The 18,488-nt window shown below is 35.6% G+C and overlaps 1 protein-coding gene and 1 pseudogene across 1 annotated transcript in view; one reads left to right on the top strand and one right to left on the bottom strand.

The window, feature by feature from the left end:
* PIK3C2G (phosphatidylinositol-4-phosphate 3-kinase catalytic subunit type 2 gamma) overlaps positions 1 to 18,488 on the bottom strand; it is a 344,412-nt gene that overhangs the window by 215,468 nt on the left and 110,456 nt on the right. Inside the window, 1 exon segment of the mRNA XM_088025563.1 lies at positions 10,890 to 11,078. Coding sequence (XP_087881689.1) covers positions 10,890 to 11,078 — 189 coding nt within the window.
* On the top strand, positions 6,832 to 7,575 carry LOC114221624 (tetraspanin-2-like; annotated as a pseudogene).

Raw genomic sequence — 18,488 nt, 5'->3', positions numbered from 1 at the left:
TTGGGGATCATCATTCCTCTTCTCTCCTCTCAATCATTTACAACTCTTCTCAGAGGACGAAAGGAACATCACCAAGGATCCAGACAACCTTCAACAGGGCCAGTGGCATCATGGAATGAAATTTCAACAGAAAAATACACCTTTCAACTTCTTCCACTTGACTTGTTTTTTGGTCATTTCTATTCCTTTCTTATTTTCTCCCCATATCATCGTTTTTCTCTTTTGTTCTTCTTTTTCTAGTTTGAAAAATGATACAGGGTCAATATCTTACTCAAAAAACTTTGAAGTGATGGGTAAAAGCCAAATGCAATGTAACAAATGTCAACCCTTAAGAAAGGCAACTTTGGGTAAAATGAAAAGCAAAGAAATTTGAGATCAAATTTAAGTGTTAGAGAACTGTCAGACTTTGGAATACACAGTAAGAATTCATGCAGAATGCCATGAGGCTATTCATAGTTAAAAGCCCCAATGTCAGGTTAGAATTAGAAAACTATCAGAAGTGCAGAACAGTTTCTCCAGCAGGTTTTGAGTCTGATGACACACTCAGCATCAGCTTGGAAGAAAAATGTCAACGAATATATTTGTTACTTTTCTAGTACTAAAAATGATGAGATATGACAGAAGAAATTTCTTTCTAGGGGAAGTGGGGAATAAGGATTCTTTAAGATGATTGTAAACCTCTACCCACTGAATAATTCATGTTCTTTCAAGGATTTTCACATGTTTACAGAATATTAGAACTCAAGGAAACTTGGAGACCTGGATCAATCTCCTGATTATACAGATGAAAAAACTAAAAGTCAGAGTTTGAGCTGTTTGCCCAAGGCCATCTGTTGGTGGCACTGAAACTAGAATCCAAATATCCAAAATACTAGGCCAACAGGCTTTCTGTAGTACTTCTAGGAAGGCCTTTTTCTCTTTTGACTAAATATTATCATAGAGACTTATATGAAATCCACAAGATGAGCTTGAATGTATTATTTATTTTATGGCATTCTAAATGATCAATAGAGACATAATAGTGAGTAATATAATTTGTCTAATTGGACTAGGACATTGGTCCAGTAATAACCCAGTAGAAATAAGAATGATCCAAAGAGATATTAGGAACTGTGCAGAGATATTTCTTGATGGATAGCCCATGGATTTGCATATAGAAATTGAGAATTAACTATATATTTATGGTATTAATTAGACTTTTTCATAATTAAAGAGTTAAAGTTACTGATTTTGTTCTTCTATATGATTACACTTTGATTTTACATACAGACAAGCTTAGAAAGGCACCACATAAAGCAAGTGGTATACTGGAGGCACCACATAGAAATTTTGTGTGTTTTTTTTTTTAATTTTATTTATTTGTTTGAGAGAAAGAGAGCATGAGCAGGGGGAAGGGGCAGAGGGAGAGGGAAAAGCCGACTTCCCTCCAAGCAGGGAGCCCAATGAGAGGCTCGATCTCGGGACCCTGGGATCATGACCTGAACTGAAGGCAGATGCCTAACCAACTGAGCCACCCAGGTGCCCCAGAAATTTTGTGTTTGGATGGATTCAACATTACATGCAAAAGCAGCATGACGTTATGAAAAAGAATAAGGGGTTTTGAGTTTAAATATGAAGGGTCTTCTTTTCCCATCTTACACTTTCTCTCTAAGCAAATTTATCTATACCCTTAACTTAATTCCCATCTTTCTGTGGATGATTTCCAAATTGGGATCTCTAGCTTAGATTTCTTCCTTGAACCATCACCAGCCATCTCAAGTACATGTCAAAGCCAACCTACCCCAACTTGAATGGCAGGGTTCTTCTTCTAAAATCTATTTGTTACCCAGAGTGTCCATCTTAGTGGATGTTTCTATTTTCCACTCACTTGCATTATACAGAAACCTAGAAGTTATCTTTGACACCCTCCTTTTTCACTGTCCTTCCTCATTCAATCCTGTCACTTTTACTCTTAAATGTTCTGATTCTGTTCATTTTATTTCATTACCACTACCACACTTCTAAGGCTTATTTCCTATCTTCTGACACTTAGACTACTTCCATAGCTTCCTAACTGTCCCTCATTTACTTTTGCTTGTCTCACCAAATATATGCTTCACTCAGAAGCCAGAATGATCTTTAAAAGACGCAATTTTGTGCATTATGCTAGTTCTAGTGCTAAATGAAGTACCTTACATGAGTAAGCCATCAGTAAATTCCATTGAGTAAATGAATAGACAAATGGGCTTTCAATTTCTTCATCTGTAAAATGGGGATCAGTAAAATGGAGGAAATTGTAAATGTTGGTAATAATATTAAAGAGGTTGTTTTATAGAACAAATCATATAATATATTATGAAAGTGCTTTGCAAGCTATGTCATTATTCAATTGTGAAATATTTATCATATAAATTTTAACAAGTGAATTTAACTTATTTAAGCTTAATTGAAATAAAATTATCAATTTATCAATTTTTATAGTTTGGCATTAAAAAATCTGAAAACTCTAAACTCTTAATATAATTATGATGAAGAAGATAATAATGATAAAGATGATTGGTAGAATTTTATTGAGTACTCTCATAAGTACTTTATTCCATAAGGCACATAATGTTATTACCCCCATTTTATAGATAAGGAAGTTTGTCCAATGTTATTCAAATAATAAATGGAAGAGTCAGATATGTCTGATTTCAAAACTTATGCTGTCAACTGTGAAATTTGGAAGCAACTCCAAAAATCCTCTAAAAGTGCACACAGACAAGATATACACCTTTGGGTTTATGCTAGTCTACATTTCTCATTCTCAGTATATCAGAAGAGTATTGACTCTTCCTTCATAGACAATATTGAAACTTCCACATTTTTCTCTTCCATATTCATATTTATCTATAACTGCATTCATATTTTTCCTTGCCTCCTACCCGAGATGAAGAAGTTACTCTCTTCCTTTCCTTGGAAAAAATTCCCAATTGTACTTTTGTTCCAGGCTATTGGCTGTTAAAACCTTCTCATTGTGCCACTTCAACATCCCTCTACTTTCTGATATTCCCTTCATGCATCATTCTTCATGTCAATTTGTAAACATGCTTGAAGTTTTTCTATTTGAACAAGCATACCAACCCCAAACTTCAAAGCCTTTACCATCAATCCTATTTCAAAAGGCACAATTTATTTATTTCTCTCTATTTCCTCTTTAGGATCTTGAAATATGGCATCCAACTTTACTGCATTATTATAATTGTCTCATGAATACCATCAGTGACTGCTCTAGTTTCAATCCATTGATTTAAGACTTACTTCTACTTAATACCTCTCCAAAACCTTTTTTAAAAAATTTATTTGTTTAAGAAAGAGGGAGAGAGAGAGTGTGTGGGAGAGAGAGTGCAGGGGGAGGGGCAGAGAGAGAGAATCTCAAGCAGACTCTACACTGAGAACAGAGCCTAACACAGGGTTCCATCTCAGGACCCTGAGATCATGATCTGAGCTGAAACCAAGAGTCCGACACTTAACCAACTGAGCCACCCAGGTGCCCCTTTTGAAAACCTTTTTTATGAATTCTAAATTACCACTCCTTTGTCCATCTCCTCTGACCTCTTGGTCACTCTTCCTATTGCCTTTCCTGACTTTGTTTGCTCTATACTGCTCTTAAAATGTTGCTACTCTCCAGGTTCCATCTTATGCCCCTTTCTAACTTCCTCTACGTATATACACACAGTACCTCTACTTCTATGGCTTCAGTTACTACCTTCAAGCCAATAATTCAAATATTATTTTTCAAACTTTGGTTTCTCTACTAGGCTTCAGGTCTGAATATACAACTGCATACTGGTCTTCTCCTTCTAGATGCCCCACAGGTTTTTAATTATGCAACATTCCAAAATAGAACTCTCTATCTTACATCACCCAAATTTTCTCTTTCTTCTATAAATCTTGTTTTAATTAATGATATAGTTTTCTATCATTTACCCAAAACAGAAAGCTCAAAGTCTTCCTTATCTCTTCTCTTTTTTTAACTTTCCTCTGAAATGTTTCTCAGATCTGCTCTGTGGATCTCTACTATTTTCAGGCCCAGACAATTTTTCAAATGGACTATTTCAATACCTGACATCTATCTAAAATCCTTCCTCTCATTTTCTTTCTTTAGTCCATCCTTCACAATGATGTCAGCATTATTCTTGTATAACATAAATCTGATAGTATGACTTCCATTCTTTTTTTTTTTAAAGATTTATCCATTTATTTTTGAGAGAGAGAGAATGAGAGAGAGTACATGATGGGGGGAGGGTCAGAGGGAGAAGCAGACTCCCCGCTGAGCAGGGAGCCCGATGCGGGACTCGATCCCGGGACTCCAGGACCATGACCTGAGCCGAAGGCAGTCGCTCAACCAACTGAGCCACCCAGGCGCCCAGTATGACTTCCATTCTTAACAAAATTCCATGGGCTGCAGAAATGAGTCCGTAGTAACTACCTGGCTCATGAGACCTAAAACATCCTAAACTGACCTATCCTTTTTAGTCTTATCTCACAGTACAGTTCCCTTCTATTATGATATTAAATTACTCACTATTCTCTGAACCTCTGTAACTATGCACACGCTAGTCTTTCTTCTTGAAATGCCATTTCCTCTCTTCTCCACTCAGGAAATTACTATGAATATTTCAACTCAAAATTCAATTCCTTTGTGAAGATTTCCTTACCTTCTCAGAAAGAATCTGTCTCCTTCTCCTTTGGGCATATATAGCACTTAATACTTTGGTTATAGTATGGAATATATTGTGGGGTGATCTTTAGCATTAGTCTTTTTCTCGAAATTGTTTTTTAGAGATAGTACTATGACGTATTATTCAGTCTCTTTGATTCATTGCATGTCAATTTCCACGTACACATACTTGTGTTCAATATATAAATGGAAAAGATACAACATCATCCATCACTTAATTATTTAGTCTAATGTGGAAGTTATAACTGTCTCCTTTTCCATATTCCATGCTACCTACTTACAATGCTAGTCAAAAATGTCTTTAGTGTAGGGGTGCCTGGGTGGCTCAGTTGTTAAGCGTCTGCCTTCGGCTCAGGTCATGATCCCAGGGTCCTGGGATCAAGCCCCATATTGGGCTCCCTGCTCCGCGGGAGGCCTGCTCCTCCCCCCGCCCCACTTCTCCCTCTCCCACTCCCCCTGCTTGTGTTCCCTATGTCGCTGTATCTCTCTCTGTCAAATAAATAAATAAAATCTAAAAAAAAAGTTGTAGAAACTTAAAAAAAAAGAATGTCTTTAGTGTAAATTAATCTCTACAATAAAAGATACAGTGGTTTCATGCAAACATGTTTTTGAAACATTTTTCCAAGGAAACTGATATTGGAAGTTAAGGCACTGCCTGTTAAGCATTGATCTTCTTCCTGCAAAATAATAATTTTACATCATGTAGGATGGCAATTTCTAGTACCTTGTCAAATTTTTATTTAAGCTTCTGATGTAATGCTCTGATGCCAGTTCAGAGTTGCTATTTTTAAATGAATACTTTCCTTGAACTGTCTTTTAATTCCTTGGGTAATTTCTGCTTGCTATTAGCAGTTGAATAGTTATGCCTGTGCATCAGAGTTCAAGAAAATAGCAACCATCTGCCAAGAACCACAGACCTTAGCCCTTGTCTCTGGTATTCTGACAGCACTGCCTTCTCTAATGGAAATATCAGTACCCAGTGAGCACACTGTTGGCACTCAGTAGTGGAAATATTAACACCCCGTGCCCCACACTAGGTAAATTAAATCTCAACATGTCTCTTGCTAAAAATAAACCAAAAGGAGGTGGTGAATCTTTAGACTGGATTAAATAAACAGCAATATTAAAAATTCTCTGAGCTAGAAATGGAGCACACCAGTTCTCAAGAGGTTAAACCATTGGAAAAATAGACTATTCAAAGGAGAAAAAAATACAGATCTCTGAAGACCTTACTCTGACAACTCACTTAACAAGCACAAACTGTTTGTTCTCAGAAAAGTCAGCTTTTGAATTTGGAGAAGTTGAAAGGTTCATTTTTGGAAACAGCTTGTCCTCAAGTTTTTTAGTAGTTCAGTTAAAGAGAGTGGGAGTCATAGAATGAGTGCAATGGAAATATTTTAACCTTCCCAGTGACCTTCTTTGGTGCATGATAGGGAACTGTCCAATGTTCAAATAAATCAAATTTCTGCTAAGTTTCCTGAATGGTGCTTAATAAACAGCACTCTACTTTGAAACCAGTCCCTATAATTTCTAAAAATCTGATTGTTCAGAAAAAAAAGAAATTACACAGCGAAGTAGAAACATCCAAGCATGATTAGATAGTTAAGTACTGCTATTTACTATAATAAGACCATTTTAAGATAGTTTTATTTACATATTTAATATGTAAATAGCCTAGAGTATTTATGTAGAAAGGCTGTAAGCATTGCGGTTAAGATTTCAAGCTCTAAATCTCTGGATTTAACCTCAGCTCCTCAATTTACTAGCGTTCCATTGGGCAACTTAATCTCTGGAAGCTTCAGCTTCCTCACAGGTACAATTGGAATAATAATAGTATTTGCCTCATAGGGTTATTGTGACTCTTCAATTAGATAGTACTGAGGGTCACTAAGTAATAATTTGATCTTTATATTTAAAACATTGTGTCAAATAGATTTTCAGCATCTATTTAGGTAGAGAAGGCTCATTATAAGCAGAATCAGAGAATATTAAAGTCCGTCTAGTGAGTCCTTTCATTTTACAAGCAAGAAAACTAAGCAGTATTATAGGTTTTATTCTGACAAAGATTTTTATACTCTGAGCACAAGTGCAGGGTTAGGGACTCAGGATCCCAGTAGAGCGTGGGCCTCATGGGGCGCCTCTACAGGTGTTTGCGGTGCATCAAGTATCTACCGCTTGGCTTCAACCTGATCTTTTGGCTGGCCCAGTCAGCTGCCATTGCTTTTGGACTATGGTTTTGGTTTGGAGGCACCATGAAGGATTTATTATCAGAGGATTAGTCATCGCAGTATATCTACCTGGGGCTTTCTGTGCTGGTTGGAGCAGGAGCGCTAATAGCCATGGGCTTCTTCAGGTGTTAGGTAGCCATGAGGCAGTTTCAATGTGTGCTCAGCTTTTTCACCTGCCTACTTGTGAAAATTGCTGCTGAAGTAACCATTGGAGTATTTGTTTTGATAGGCAAGGGTGTAGCTATATGACATGCTCAGACCACATATAAAGAGGCTTATTATAACTATTACCTTACAGATAGGGAAAAGGGAAATAGGACTCTCAGTATTTTCTACTCAACATTTCAGTGCTGTGAAACAAAAGGTCTGAACAGGTCCAACCCATATGCCCAAAGGAGCTTCTAGTACACAGACATTGTATTGATGAAATTGGGACCATAATCAGAGTTAAGCTTCAGGTCATCAGAATTTGTTGGTATTGGAATTGCAGGTCTCACGGTCTTTGGCATGATGTTCAACATGGTCCTTGGGTGTGCAATGAATGCTAGATGCATGAGATGTGATATGAAGCCACTTCTACATGAAAACTGCAAGATACAGCTTTCACATGGCTGTTGCAGGAGCAGTCTCCTAGTTCATTTTTAATATTCGAAGGACACTTAGGATCTAAAATAATCTGCTGTTAATTGTACATTTGCACATGTATGAAGGTTTGGCTCATTACTGATTTACCCCTTGAGTAAATGCCTACTGCCTATGTTGACTGAAAGTATATTCATGTGTGATCTGCATATTTCTGGTATATGCATTATATATAATGAAATCTGTTTGCGGGGAATTCCAGATTCTTGTTATGTAAGAGCAACAACCTATTTACCTCTGAAAAAAGATCAAAAATTTTTTATAACCTTTAAAAACTTGGGTATTCAAAAAAGATTTTTCTAAGAAATATTCCATAAACTTTATAAAAAGTATTAGTTGACACATTTAAATATCTTTAAAATAGACCAAGGAATATCTTAGTAAAACAATAATAATTTCCCTCCATAAAGCCAGTTTATGCTTTAGAAACTAGAAAGATGTTATATCATGTGGTGAAAAAATTAGGCTTTAGAAATATTATAGAGATATCCAAAGTCTATAAAGAACTTATTAAACTCAACACCCAAAGAACGAATGATCCAATCAAGAAATGGGCAGAAGACATGAACAGACATTTTTCCAAAGAAGACATTCGAATGGCCAACAGACACGTGAAAAAGTGCTCAACATCGCTCGGCATCAGGGAAATCCAAATCAAAACCTCAATGAGATACCACCTCACACCAGTCAGAATGGCTACAATTAATAAGTCAGGAAACGACAGATGTTGGCGGGGATGTGGAGAAAGGGGAACCCTCCTACATTGTTGGTGGGAATGCAACCTGGTGCAGCCACTCTGGAAAACAGTATGGAGGTTCCTCAAGAAGTTGAAAATAGAGCTACCCTATGATCCAGCAATTGCACTACTGGGTATTTACCCCAAAGATACAAATGTAGGGATCTGAAGGGGTACATGCACCCTGATATTTATAGCAGCAATGTCCACAACAGCCAAACTACGGAAAGAGCCAAGATGTCCATTGACAGATGAATGGATAAAGAAGATGTGGTACACACACACACACACACACACACACACACACACACAATGGAATATTATGCAGCCATCAAAAGGAATGCAAATCTTGCCATTTGCAACAACGTGGATGGAAATGGAGGGTATGCTGAGCGAAATAAGTCAATCAGAGAAAGACATGTATCATATGACCTCACTGATAAGAGGAATTCTTAATCTCAAGAAACAAACTGAGGGTTGCTGGAGTGGTGGGGCATGGGAGGGATGGGGTGGCTGGGTGATAGACATTGGGGAGAGTATGTACTATGGTGAGCACTGTGAATTGTGTAGGACTGTTGAATCACAGACCTGTACCTCTGAAACAAATAATACATTATATGTAAAAAAAAAAAAAGAAGAAGAAGAAGAAGATAGCAGAAAGGGAAGAATGAAGGGGGGAAATTGGAGGGGGAGATGAACCATGAGAGACTATGGACTCTGAGAAACAAACTGAGGGTTCTAGAGGGGATGGGCATGGGGGGATGGGTTAGCCTGGTGATGGGTATTAAAGAGGGCACGTACTGCATGGAGCACTGGGTGTTATACGCAAACAATGAATCATGGAACACTACATCAAAAACTAATGATGTAATGTATGGTGATTAACATAACATAATAATAAAAAAAACTAGAAAAAAAACTAATGATGTAATGTATGGTGATTAAGATAATAAAAAAATAAAAAAAATGAAATATTATAGAGATTCATACCTCTAGTTTTTACCTTTATAACTATTCTTTTAAGATTTAAATAGCTTTATTGAGACATAATTCAAATGCCATACAATTTACTTAAAGTGTACAATTCAATGGTATTTACCATGTTCCCAGAGTTGTGTAACTATAACTACAGAAAGAAACTTCATACCATTAACAATCAACCCCCTTTTTCCCCGACCTTCCCTAGACCTAGGCAACCACTAATCTACTTTTTGTATCTATAGATTTGCCAATTTTGGACATTTCTTATAAATGGAATCATACAATCTTTTGTGACTGGCTTCTTTCATTCAGCATAATGTTTTCAAGGCTTACTCATGTTGTAACATGTATTATTACTCATTCCTTTTTATTATATATCACATTGAATAATATCACATTGTATGGATAGGTCACATTTTATTTATCCATTCATTACTTGATGGTCATTTGGGTTGTTTCTCCTTTTTGGCTATTATAAATATTGCTTCTCTGAATATTCATGTGTGAGTTTTTGACTGAACATGTATTTTATCTTGGGTATATACTTAAGAGTGGAATTGTTCAGTCATACAGTAACTCAATGTTTTATATTTAAGGAACTGAAAATTACTTTCCAGAGTGGTTACATCATTTTACATTCCCGCCAGCAATGCGTGAGTTTTGTAATTTCTTCACATCCTGGCCAATGCTTGTCTTTTTGATTATAGTCATCCTAATGTGTGTGAAGTGGTATCTCATTGTGGTAGAAAAAGAAAACTTTCACCTCATTTTCTCTTCCAGAAGTTTTGGAAAGTACACTAATTTTAACATAAACCTAAGTAAATCAGTTTGAAGAGTCCTTTATGTCACTCTCTCTCCCCCACATTTCCCTTCTGTTAGGACCTTGAGAGAGAATTCAGAATTGAACTGGGCTCCACAATTCGTCTCTGATTCTGGAGATTGCAGACTTTCTTCATGGCATCAGTGAACTGATGCTTATCAAGACAGATTTAAAATAGCTCTTCTTGGCTTTTAATATAAAATAGAAGCCAAGGAAGAGCTGTTTCCCCAAACCAGAGCCAGCTTCCACACTTATTCCCACATGTTTCCCCCTAACTATGAGAAGACATCATTACTCCACCCCCAACTGCATCCCTGTGTATTTTATTCTGTGGGAAGTTCTGGAGAATATATAAGGGATACCTTTTTCCCTTTTATTCTTACCATTATCATTGGCATATTTATTGTACATCTACCATAAGTGGGGCATTTTGTATCAAAGATATGGTCCCAATTATTAAGGACTTTTTTCTTTTGAGAGGGGTAAAGAGTAGAGAATTTTATTTTTCCCTATTTGTTTTGTTATTTCTGTAAGAGTAATTAACTCTTCATTTAAGAAACTAAGACCATTAATTATACTTCCAGTTTAGTACAGAAGACAGAATTACAGCTTAGATCTGTTTGAAATTTATATTCATAGTTTACATTTATCTAAATTTAATATCTATAGCTATTGAAATTGGGAACAACCAGAATAGCTATTGAATTAATCATAGTGTCCTATTTTTTTCTCTTCAAATTTTTCTTGTCAGTAATATCATGCTTGTTATGCAATTCTTACCTGGCAGTCAGAAGTCCAAGTGCCTCCAAAGGGCAAGAAAATTTCCATCTTCTCAAAATGGTATGTATTTCTGAAACAGTCCTTTCATCCCATCCAGGGGCACTACCCAGGACCAAAGGAAGGGAGCAGTTTTCATTATTGCAGTAGAAACGATAAAACCATAAGTATCTTCTCTTTTCCTCAGAGAGTCTGCAAAACCAAATTGGAAACTGTAATTTATTGGAGTTTGCTACACTAACAAATGTTATAGTACAAAATCTTACTCAGTTCTTTGAATTTCATTTTAGTTTACTTTGGAAAACGTCCTTTATCTTCTTGGGACAATTTGATAGGTTATTTTATGAGCTTATTTCCTACTAACTTCCTTCTTTTATGGAAAAATAAAATAGAGTTCAGTTCAGATAATTCACATTTATTTTTCCTCCCTCTCATTTTGTCATAATAATGACAAAAATGTCATTTTGGTTAAAAAAATCTCTGTCTCCTTTAGGGAAGAGCAAGTTTTATCTGAATCCTGCCACATGTACTACTTAGAACAGAGGTAATCGAAAATTTACTCTCTTACTTTCTTTACAAGTTAATTTAGACCCAAGTGTCCCTGTGAAGCAATGGCATATTTAAAAGATGATATTCCTTCATCTCAAAGCAAGTTTCATGAGAGTTCAGAAAACTCTGCACTAAACTTCAAAAACAAAGATTTCAATTCATCCCTGGATTTGGGCTTTAAATTCTTATATTTAGCTGGAAGTTTGGAATTAGAATGCCAGTGAATAGGATTTCTTTAAATGCCCAAGTGTTTCTCCCTAGAGAATGGTTCCAAACAGAAGATCGAAATCTAGGACTGGGGCCATTGACTTGCTGACAGTTTATCATATTTTGATCACACTCCAGCAGAAGCATTCAGAACCACAGTTCAACTGGAGGACAGCATTTCTCACATGACAATGACAGCTTTTGAACACTGTCTCCTCCAAACTGACAGTGTTGCTCAGCTTAAAGTAGCTAAAACTTCTAAGAAGGATAGTAAGAAATATTAAAATATTTTAAAGGTTAATATTTCTCTGCATTTTTAAAAGCCACCTTCATCTACAAAATGAAAGGGTTGAATTATAGAGATTTTTGAAGTATGTTTGGGTTCCTGTCCTATTTTGTCACTACCTTCCCCACCAGAAAGTCCTCAGAAGAAAAAAATTCTGTTACAAAATTATCAAATTATGACTAAACCAAATTAGTTTGTTCTAATTAAATTCCTTTCTCCCCAGTATTGAACAAGACATTTTTCTTTTACTTTCTTTTAGTGAAGCATACTTTACATCAAAAGGAATGCACACATTCAGTTCAATAAATTTTAACAAATGCATATTCTGAATAAAAACCATACTCCTTTCAAGATACAAGTTTTCTCATGCAAACAGAGGTAAGCACTGGCAGGATTTCTTTCACTCAGGATTAATATTACCTATTTTAGAACTTCACATAAATGGAATCATAGAGTAAATATTTTTATTTATAGCTTCTTTCACTCAGTATGTTTTAAAATTATCCATATTGTTGAGTATATCAGTAGTCCATACATTTTAACTAATGAGCATTATTCCTTTGTATGAATACACCACAGTTTGCTTATCCGTTCTCCTATCTGATGGACATTTGAAGTTCCTGTTTGGGGATATTGAGTAAAGTTGCTGTAAATATTTGTATGCAAGTGTTTGTAAGGATGTATTTTTTTCATTTATCCTAGGAAGTTCCTGGGAGGGGGATGACTGGGTTTTATAACAGGTGTTTGTTTATCTTTTGAAGAAACTGTCAAAATATTTTCTGAAGTGGTTGTAAAATTTTACACTATTATGTGCAGAGTATGATAGTGCTGGTTGTACCACATTCTTGCTAATACTTGATTTTGCCCATTTTAAGATATTATCCATTCTAATGGGTGCATAGTGGTATCTATACAACTAATTTGGGGAGAATTAGAGTTGTCATCTTAACAATAGGGAGTATTCTAATCAATGACATGCTATAACCTTCCATTTATTGAGGTTTTCTTTAATTTCTCTTAGCAAAGTTTTATACTTTTTAATGTAGAGGTTTTGATAGTTAATTGAATTTTATTTTATTTTTTATTTATTTTTTTATTATTAACAAATAATGTATTATTTGTTTCAGGGGTACAGGTCTGTGATTCATCAGTCTTACACAATACACAGCACTCACCACAACACATACCCTCCCCAATGGCCTAAAGATTTATTTATTTATTTGAGAGAGAGAGAGATTGAGTGGGGTGAGGGGCAGAGGAAGAGGGAGACAAGCAAATTCCCTGCTGAGTGGAGAGCCCATCAAGGGGCTTGATCTCATGACCCTGAAGTCATGACCTGAGCCGAAATCAAGAGTGGGACACCTAACTGACTGAATCACCCAGGTGTCCCTGTAAATTGAATTTTAAAACAAAATTTATTTTCTGTTTTTCACTGAAATACACTTGCATTTTGTACATTGATGCCAAATGCTATGATCTTACAATAATCATATCATCTGAAAATAGAGGAAGTTTTATTTCCTTCTTTCCCAGTTTGACACATTTAATTTCTTTTTCTTATGATAGTGCACTGGCTAGGACTTCCAATACAACACTGAAGAGAAATATTTAGATAGATAGCCTTGCTTTCCAGTTGTAGGGGGAAAGCATTCATTCTTGCAACATTTAATATGATGTTAACTCTAGATTTTTCCATAGATCTAGATTTAACTCAGGATTTTAAGATTGAGAAAGTTCCATTCTATTCCTAGTTTTGTGAGTTTTTATTATGAATGAGTGTTGAATTTTGTCAATTGTCTTTTTCCCCAAATCTATCAAGATGATATAATTTTTCTTATGTATCTTTTTCCATTTTTAAAGTTTTAATCTAGCTGAATCCTTATATTTAAAATATAGGCCTGTAAGTAGCATAAAGTTGCATGTTGCTTTTGTAAGGTAGGTGACAGTTTCTGTTTTTAATTGGAGTTTTTATTCCATTTATATTTAACATAGTATGGATATAATTGGTTTTAATTCAACCATATTGCTATTAGTTTGTTGTTGTTGTTTTCAAAGCATTTCTTTGTCCCTTTTCCCTTTTTTCCTGTCATCTTTTGAATTATTTTCTTGTATTTCATTTTTGTCTTCCTCTTGTTCTGTAAATGTGCACCTAAAATTTGGGTGGTGTAGTTCTCTAGAGATTGCAATATTATCTTTAGCATATCACAGCCAACAGTGAATTAATATTAATTCGCCTTCTGTATAAGAACCTTAAAACAGTATGCTTTCATTCTTCCATTTCTTATTCTTATTATAGTTATCATGCATTTTATTTTCATATATTACAAACCCAGCAGTACATTGTAATTATTTTTGCCTTATATAGTTAATTATTTTTTAAAGAAATTTTTAAATGTGTAAGTAAAAGTAATTTTATTTCCCACCTATTTTCCCTTTGTAGTGCTTTTCCTTTATTCTTATATATTGAGCTTTCATCTATTTATCCTTTTCTTTCAGCTGGTAGTATTTCCTTTAAGATTTCTTACAATACACATAAGCTGATCATAAACAAATTCAGCTGTGTTTAATTGGAAATATTTTTATTCCACCTTCATTTTTTAAATATAATTTTACTGGTTATAGAATTCTAAGTTGATAGATTTTCTTTTTCCCTCTCTAGATGTAAGATAATAGTCTACTGTCTTTTGGCTCCCCTTATTTCTGATGAGAAATCTGCAGTTAATATGATAGTTGTCCCCTGTAGGAATTTGTTTATTTTCTCTGATGTTTTAAGAATTTTTATCTTTATGTTTAGTTTTTAGAAATTTGACTATAATATGGATGTGTGGGGGTGTCTGTGTGTTTGTTTGGGAGTTGCTAGTTTCTTATATCTGTCGGTAGAAGTTCAAAAAAATTGGTAAAATTTTGACTATTATCACTTATTTTTTATTTTATTTTATTTTTTTGGCCTAGATCTTTCTCTCCACTCCTGTGTGTCCAATACACATATTGTCAGTATTGTCTGACAGGTTACAAGGATCTATCACTATTTTTAGGATTCATTTTTTCTGTACTTCAACATGGCTTATTTTCTATCACCCTTTCTTCAAGCTCACTGTTGTTTCTTTATTATGCAATCTATTAAGCCTTTCCAGTGATTTTTAGAAAATTTAGATACTGTGTTTTTCAGCTTTTAAATTTACAATTTTATTTACTGAGACTTCAATTGTTCACTCATATATATCTTTTTTTTTTTTTTGGAAATCCATAGATGTCTTTATAAGAGTTGTATTTAAATCATTAGCTGCTAGTTTAAAAATATTTGGATTTGTCTCTGTTAACTGCTTCCTCTTATCCTGGGCTATGGTTATATATTCCTGAGTCTTTCCATGTCTAGCAATTATTCATTGTATGTTAAATATTTAAAATGCTACATTGTCTGCATTTTGCCAACTTTTTGGTGTTAAATGTTTTGATTTTTTTTTAGTAGACAGTTTAAGCACTAGCAGATCAACTTTAGCCTTTTTTAAAATTATTATTATTTTTTAAATTTTTTATTGTTATGTTAATCACCATACATTACATCATTAGTATTGATATAGTGTTCCATGATTCATTGTTTGTGCATAAAACCCAGTGCTCCATGCAGAACGTGCCCTCTTTAATACCCATCACCAGGCTAACCCATCCCCTCACTGCCCTCCCCTCTAGAACCCTCAGTTTGTTTTTCAGAGTCCATCGTCTCTCATGGTTCGTTCATTCTTCCCCTCCTGCTAACTTCTTCTTCTTCTTCTTCTTTTTTAACATATAATGTATTATTTGTTTCAGAGGTACAGATCTGTGATTCAACAGTCTTGCAAAATTCAAAGCACTCACCATAGCACATACCCTCCCCAATGTCTATCACCCAGCCACCCCATCCCTCCCACCCCCCCACCACTCCAGCAACCCTCAGTTTGTTTCCTGAGATTAAGAATTCCTCATATCAGTGAGGTCATATGATACATGTCTTTCTCTGATTGATTTATTTCACTCAGCATAATACCCTCCAGTTCCATCCACATCATTGCAAATGGCAAGATTTGCATTCCTTTTGATGGCTGCATAATATTCCATTGTGTATATATACCACATCTTCTTTTGATTTTGGATACTAGCCCTTTATCTGATGTGTCACTTGCAAATATTTTCTCCCATTCTGTCGGTTGTCTTTTCGTTTTGTTGACTGTTTCTTTTGCTGTGCAAAAGCTTTTTATCTTGATGAAATCCCAATAGTTCATTTTTGCCCTTGCTTCCCTTGCCTTTGGCGATGTTTCTAGGAAGAAGTTGCTGTGGCTGAGGTCGAAGAGGTTGCTGCCCGTGATCTCCTTTAGGATTTTGATGGACTCCTGTCTCACGTTTAGGTTTTCAAACATTTGGAGTCTATTTTTGTGTGTGGTGTTAGGAAATGGTCCAGTTTCATTCTTCTGCATGTGGCTGTCCAATTTTCCCAAAACCCTTTGTTGAAGAGACTGTCTTTTTTCCATTGGGCATTCTTTCCTGCTTTGTCAAAGATGAGTTGACCATAGAGTGGAGGGTCCATTTCTGGGCTCTCTCTTCTGTTCCATTGATCTATGTGTCTGTTTTTGTGCCAGTACCATACTATCTTGATGATGACAGCTTTGTAATAGAGCTGGAAGTCCGGAACAGTGATGCCGCCAGCTTTGCTTTTCTATTTCAACATTCCTCTGGCTATTCGGGGTCTCTTCTGTTTCCATACAAATTTTAGGATTATTTGTTCCATTTCTTTGAAAAAAGTGGTTGGTATTTTGATGGGATTGCATTGAATGAGTAGATTGCTCTAGGTAGCATTGACATCTTCACAATGTTTGTTCTTCCAATCCATGAGCATGGAACGTTTTCCCATTTTTTTGTGTCTTCCTCAATTTCTTTCATGAGTATTTTATAGTTTTCTGAGTACAGATCCTTTGCCTCTTTGGTTCAATTTATTCCTAGGTATCTTATGGTTTTGGGTGCAGTTGTAAATGGGATCGACTCCTTAATTTGTCTCTCTTCTGTCTTATTGTTGGTGTATAGGAATGTCACTGATTTCTGTGCATTGATTTTATATCCTGCCACTTTACTGAATTCCTGTATGAGTTCTAGCAGTTTTGGGGTGGAGTCTTTTGGGTTTTCCACATACAGTATCATATCATCTGCAAAGAGTGAGAGTTTGACTTCCTCTTTGCCAACTTGGATGCCTTTCATTTCTTTTTGTTGTCTGATTGCTGTGGCTAGGACTTCTAATACTATGTTGAATAGCAGTGGTGATAGTGGACATCCCTGCCGCGTTCCTGACCTTAGGGGGAAAGCTCTCAGGTTTTCCCCATTGAGAATGATATTCTCTGTTGGTTTTTCATAGATGGCTTTTATGATATTGAGGTATGTACCCTCTATCCGTATACTCTGAAGAGTTTTGATCAAGAAAGGATGCTGTACTCTGTCAAATGCTTTTTCTGCATCTATTGAGAGGATCCTATAATTCTTGTTCTTTCTTTTGTTAATGTATTATATCATGTTGATTGAATTCCGGATGTTGAACCAACCTTGCAGCCCAGGGATAAATTCCACTTGGTCATGGTGAATAATCCTTTTAATGTACTGTTGGATCCTATTGGCTAGTATTTTGGTGAGAATTTTTGCATCCATGTTCATCAAGGATATTGGTCTGTAATTCTCCTTTTGGATGGGGTCTTTGTCTGGTTTTGGGATCAAGGTAATGGTGGCCTCATAAAATGAGTTTGGAAGTTTTCCTTCCATTTCTATTTTTTGGAACAGTTTCAGGAGAATAGGTATTAATTCCTTAAATGTCTGATAGAATTCCCCTGGGAAGCCATCTGGCCCTGGACTTTTGTTTGTTGGGAAATTTTTGATGACTGCTTCAATTTCCTTAGTGGTTATAGGTCTGTTCAGGTTTTCTACTTCTTCCTGGTTCAATTTTGGTAGCTGATACATCTCTAGGAATGCATCCAGTTCTTCCAGGTTATCTAATTTACTGGCATAGAGTTGCTCATATGTTCTTATAATTGTTTGTATTTCTTTGGTGTTGGTTGTGATCTCTCCTCTTTCATTCAGGATTTTGTTGATTTGGGTCATTTCTCTTTTCTTTTTGATAAGTCTGGCCAGGGTTTTATCAATCTTGTTAATTCTTTCAAAGAACCAGCTCCTAGTTTCCTTGATCTGTTCTACTGTTCTTTTGGTTTCTATTTCATTGATTTCTGCTCTGATCTTTATTATTTCTCTTCTCCTGCTGGGTTTAGGCTTGATTTGCTGTTTTTTCTCTAGCTCCCTTAGGTGTAGGGTTAGGTTGTGTATTTGAGACCTTTCTTGTTTCTTGAGAAAGGCTTGGATTGCTATATACTTTCCTCTCAGGACTGCCTTTGCTGTATCCCAAAGATTTTGAACAGTTCTGTTTTCATTTTCATTGGTTTCCATGAATTTTTTTAATTCTTCTTTAATTCCCTGGTTGACCCATTCATTCTTTAGTAGGATGCTCTTTAGCCTCCATGTATTTGAGTTCTTTCCGACTTTCCTCTTGTGAT

This window comes from Eumetopias jubatus, unplaced genomic scaffold (genome assembly GCF_037043125.1).
Source record: "Eumetopias jubatus isolate StellerSeaLion01/CBP00866 unplaced genomic scaffold, mEumJub1_p1.0 scaffold_8, whole genome shotgun sequence".
Classification (NCBI taxonomy): Eukaryota; Metazoa; Chordata; class Mammalia; order Carnivora; family Otariidae; genus Eumetopias; species Eumetopias jubatus.
Note: the sequence above shows the minus strand (reverse complement) of the source record. Positions and strands in the feature narration are given on the sequence as shown.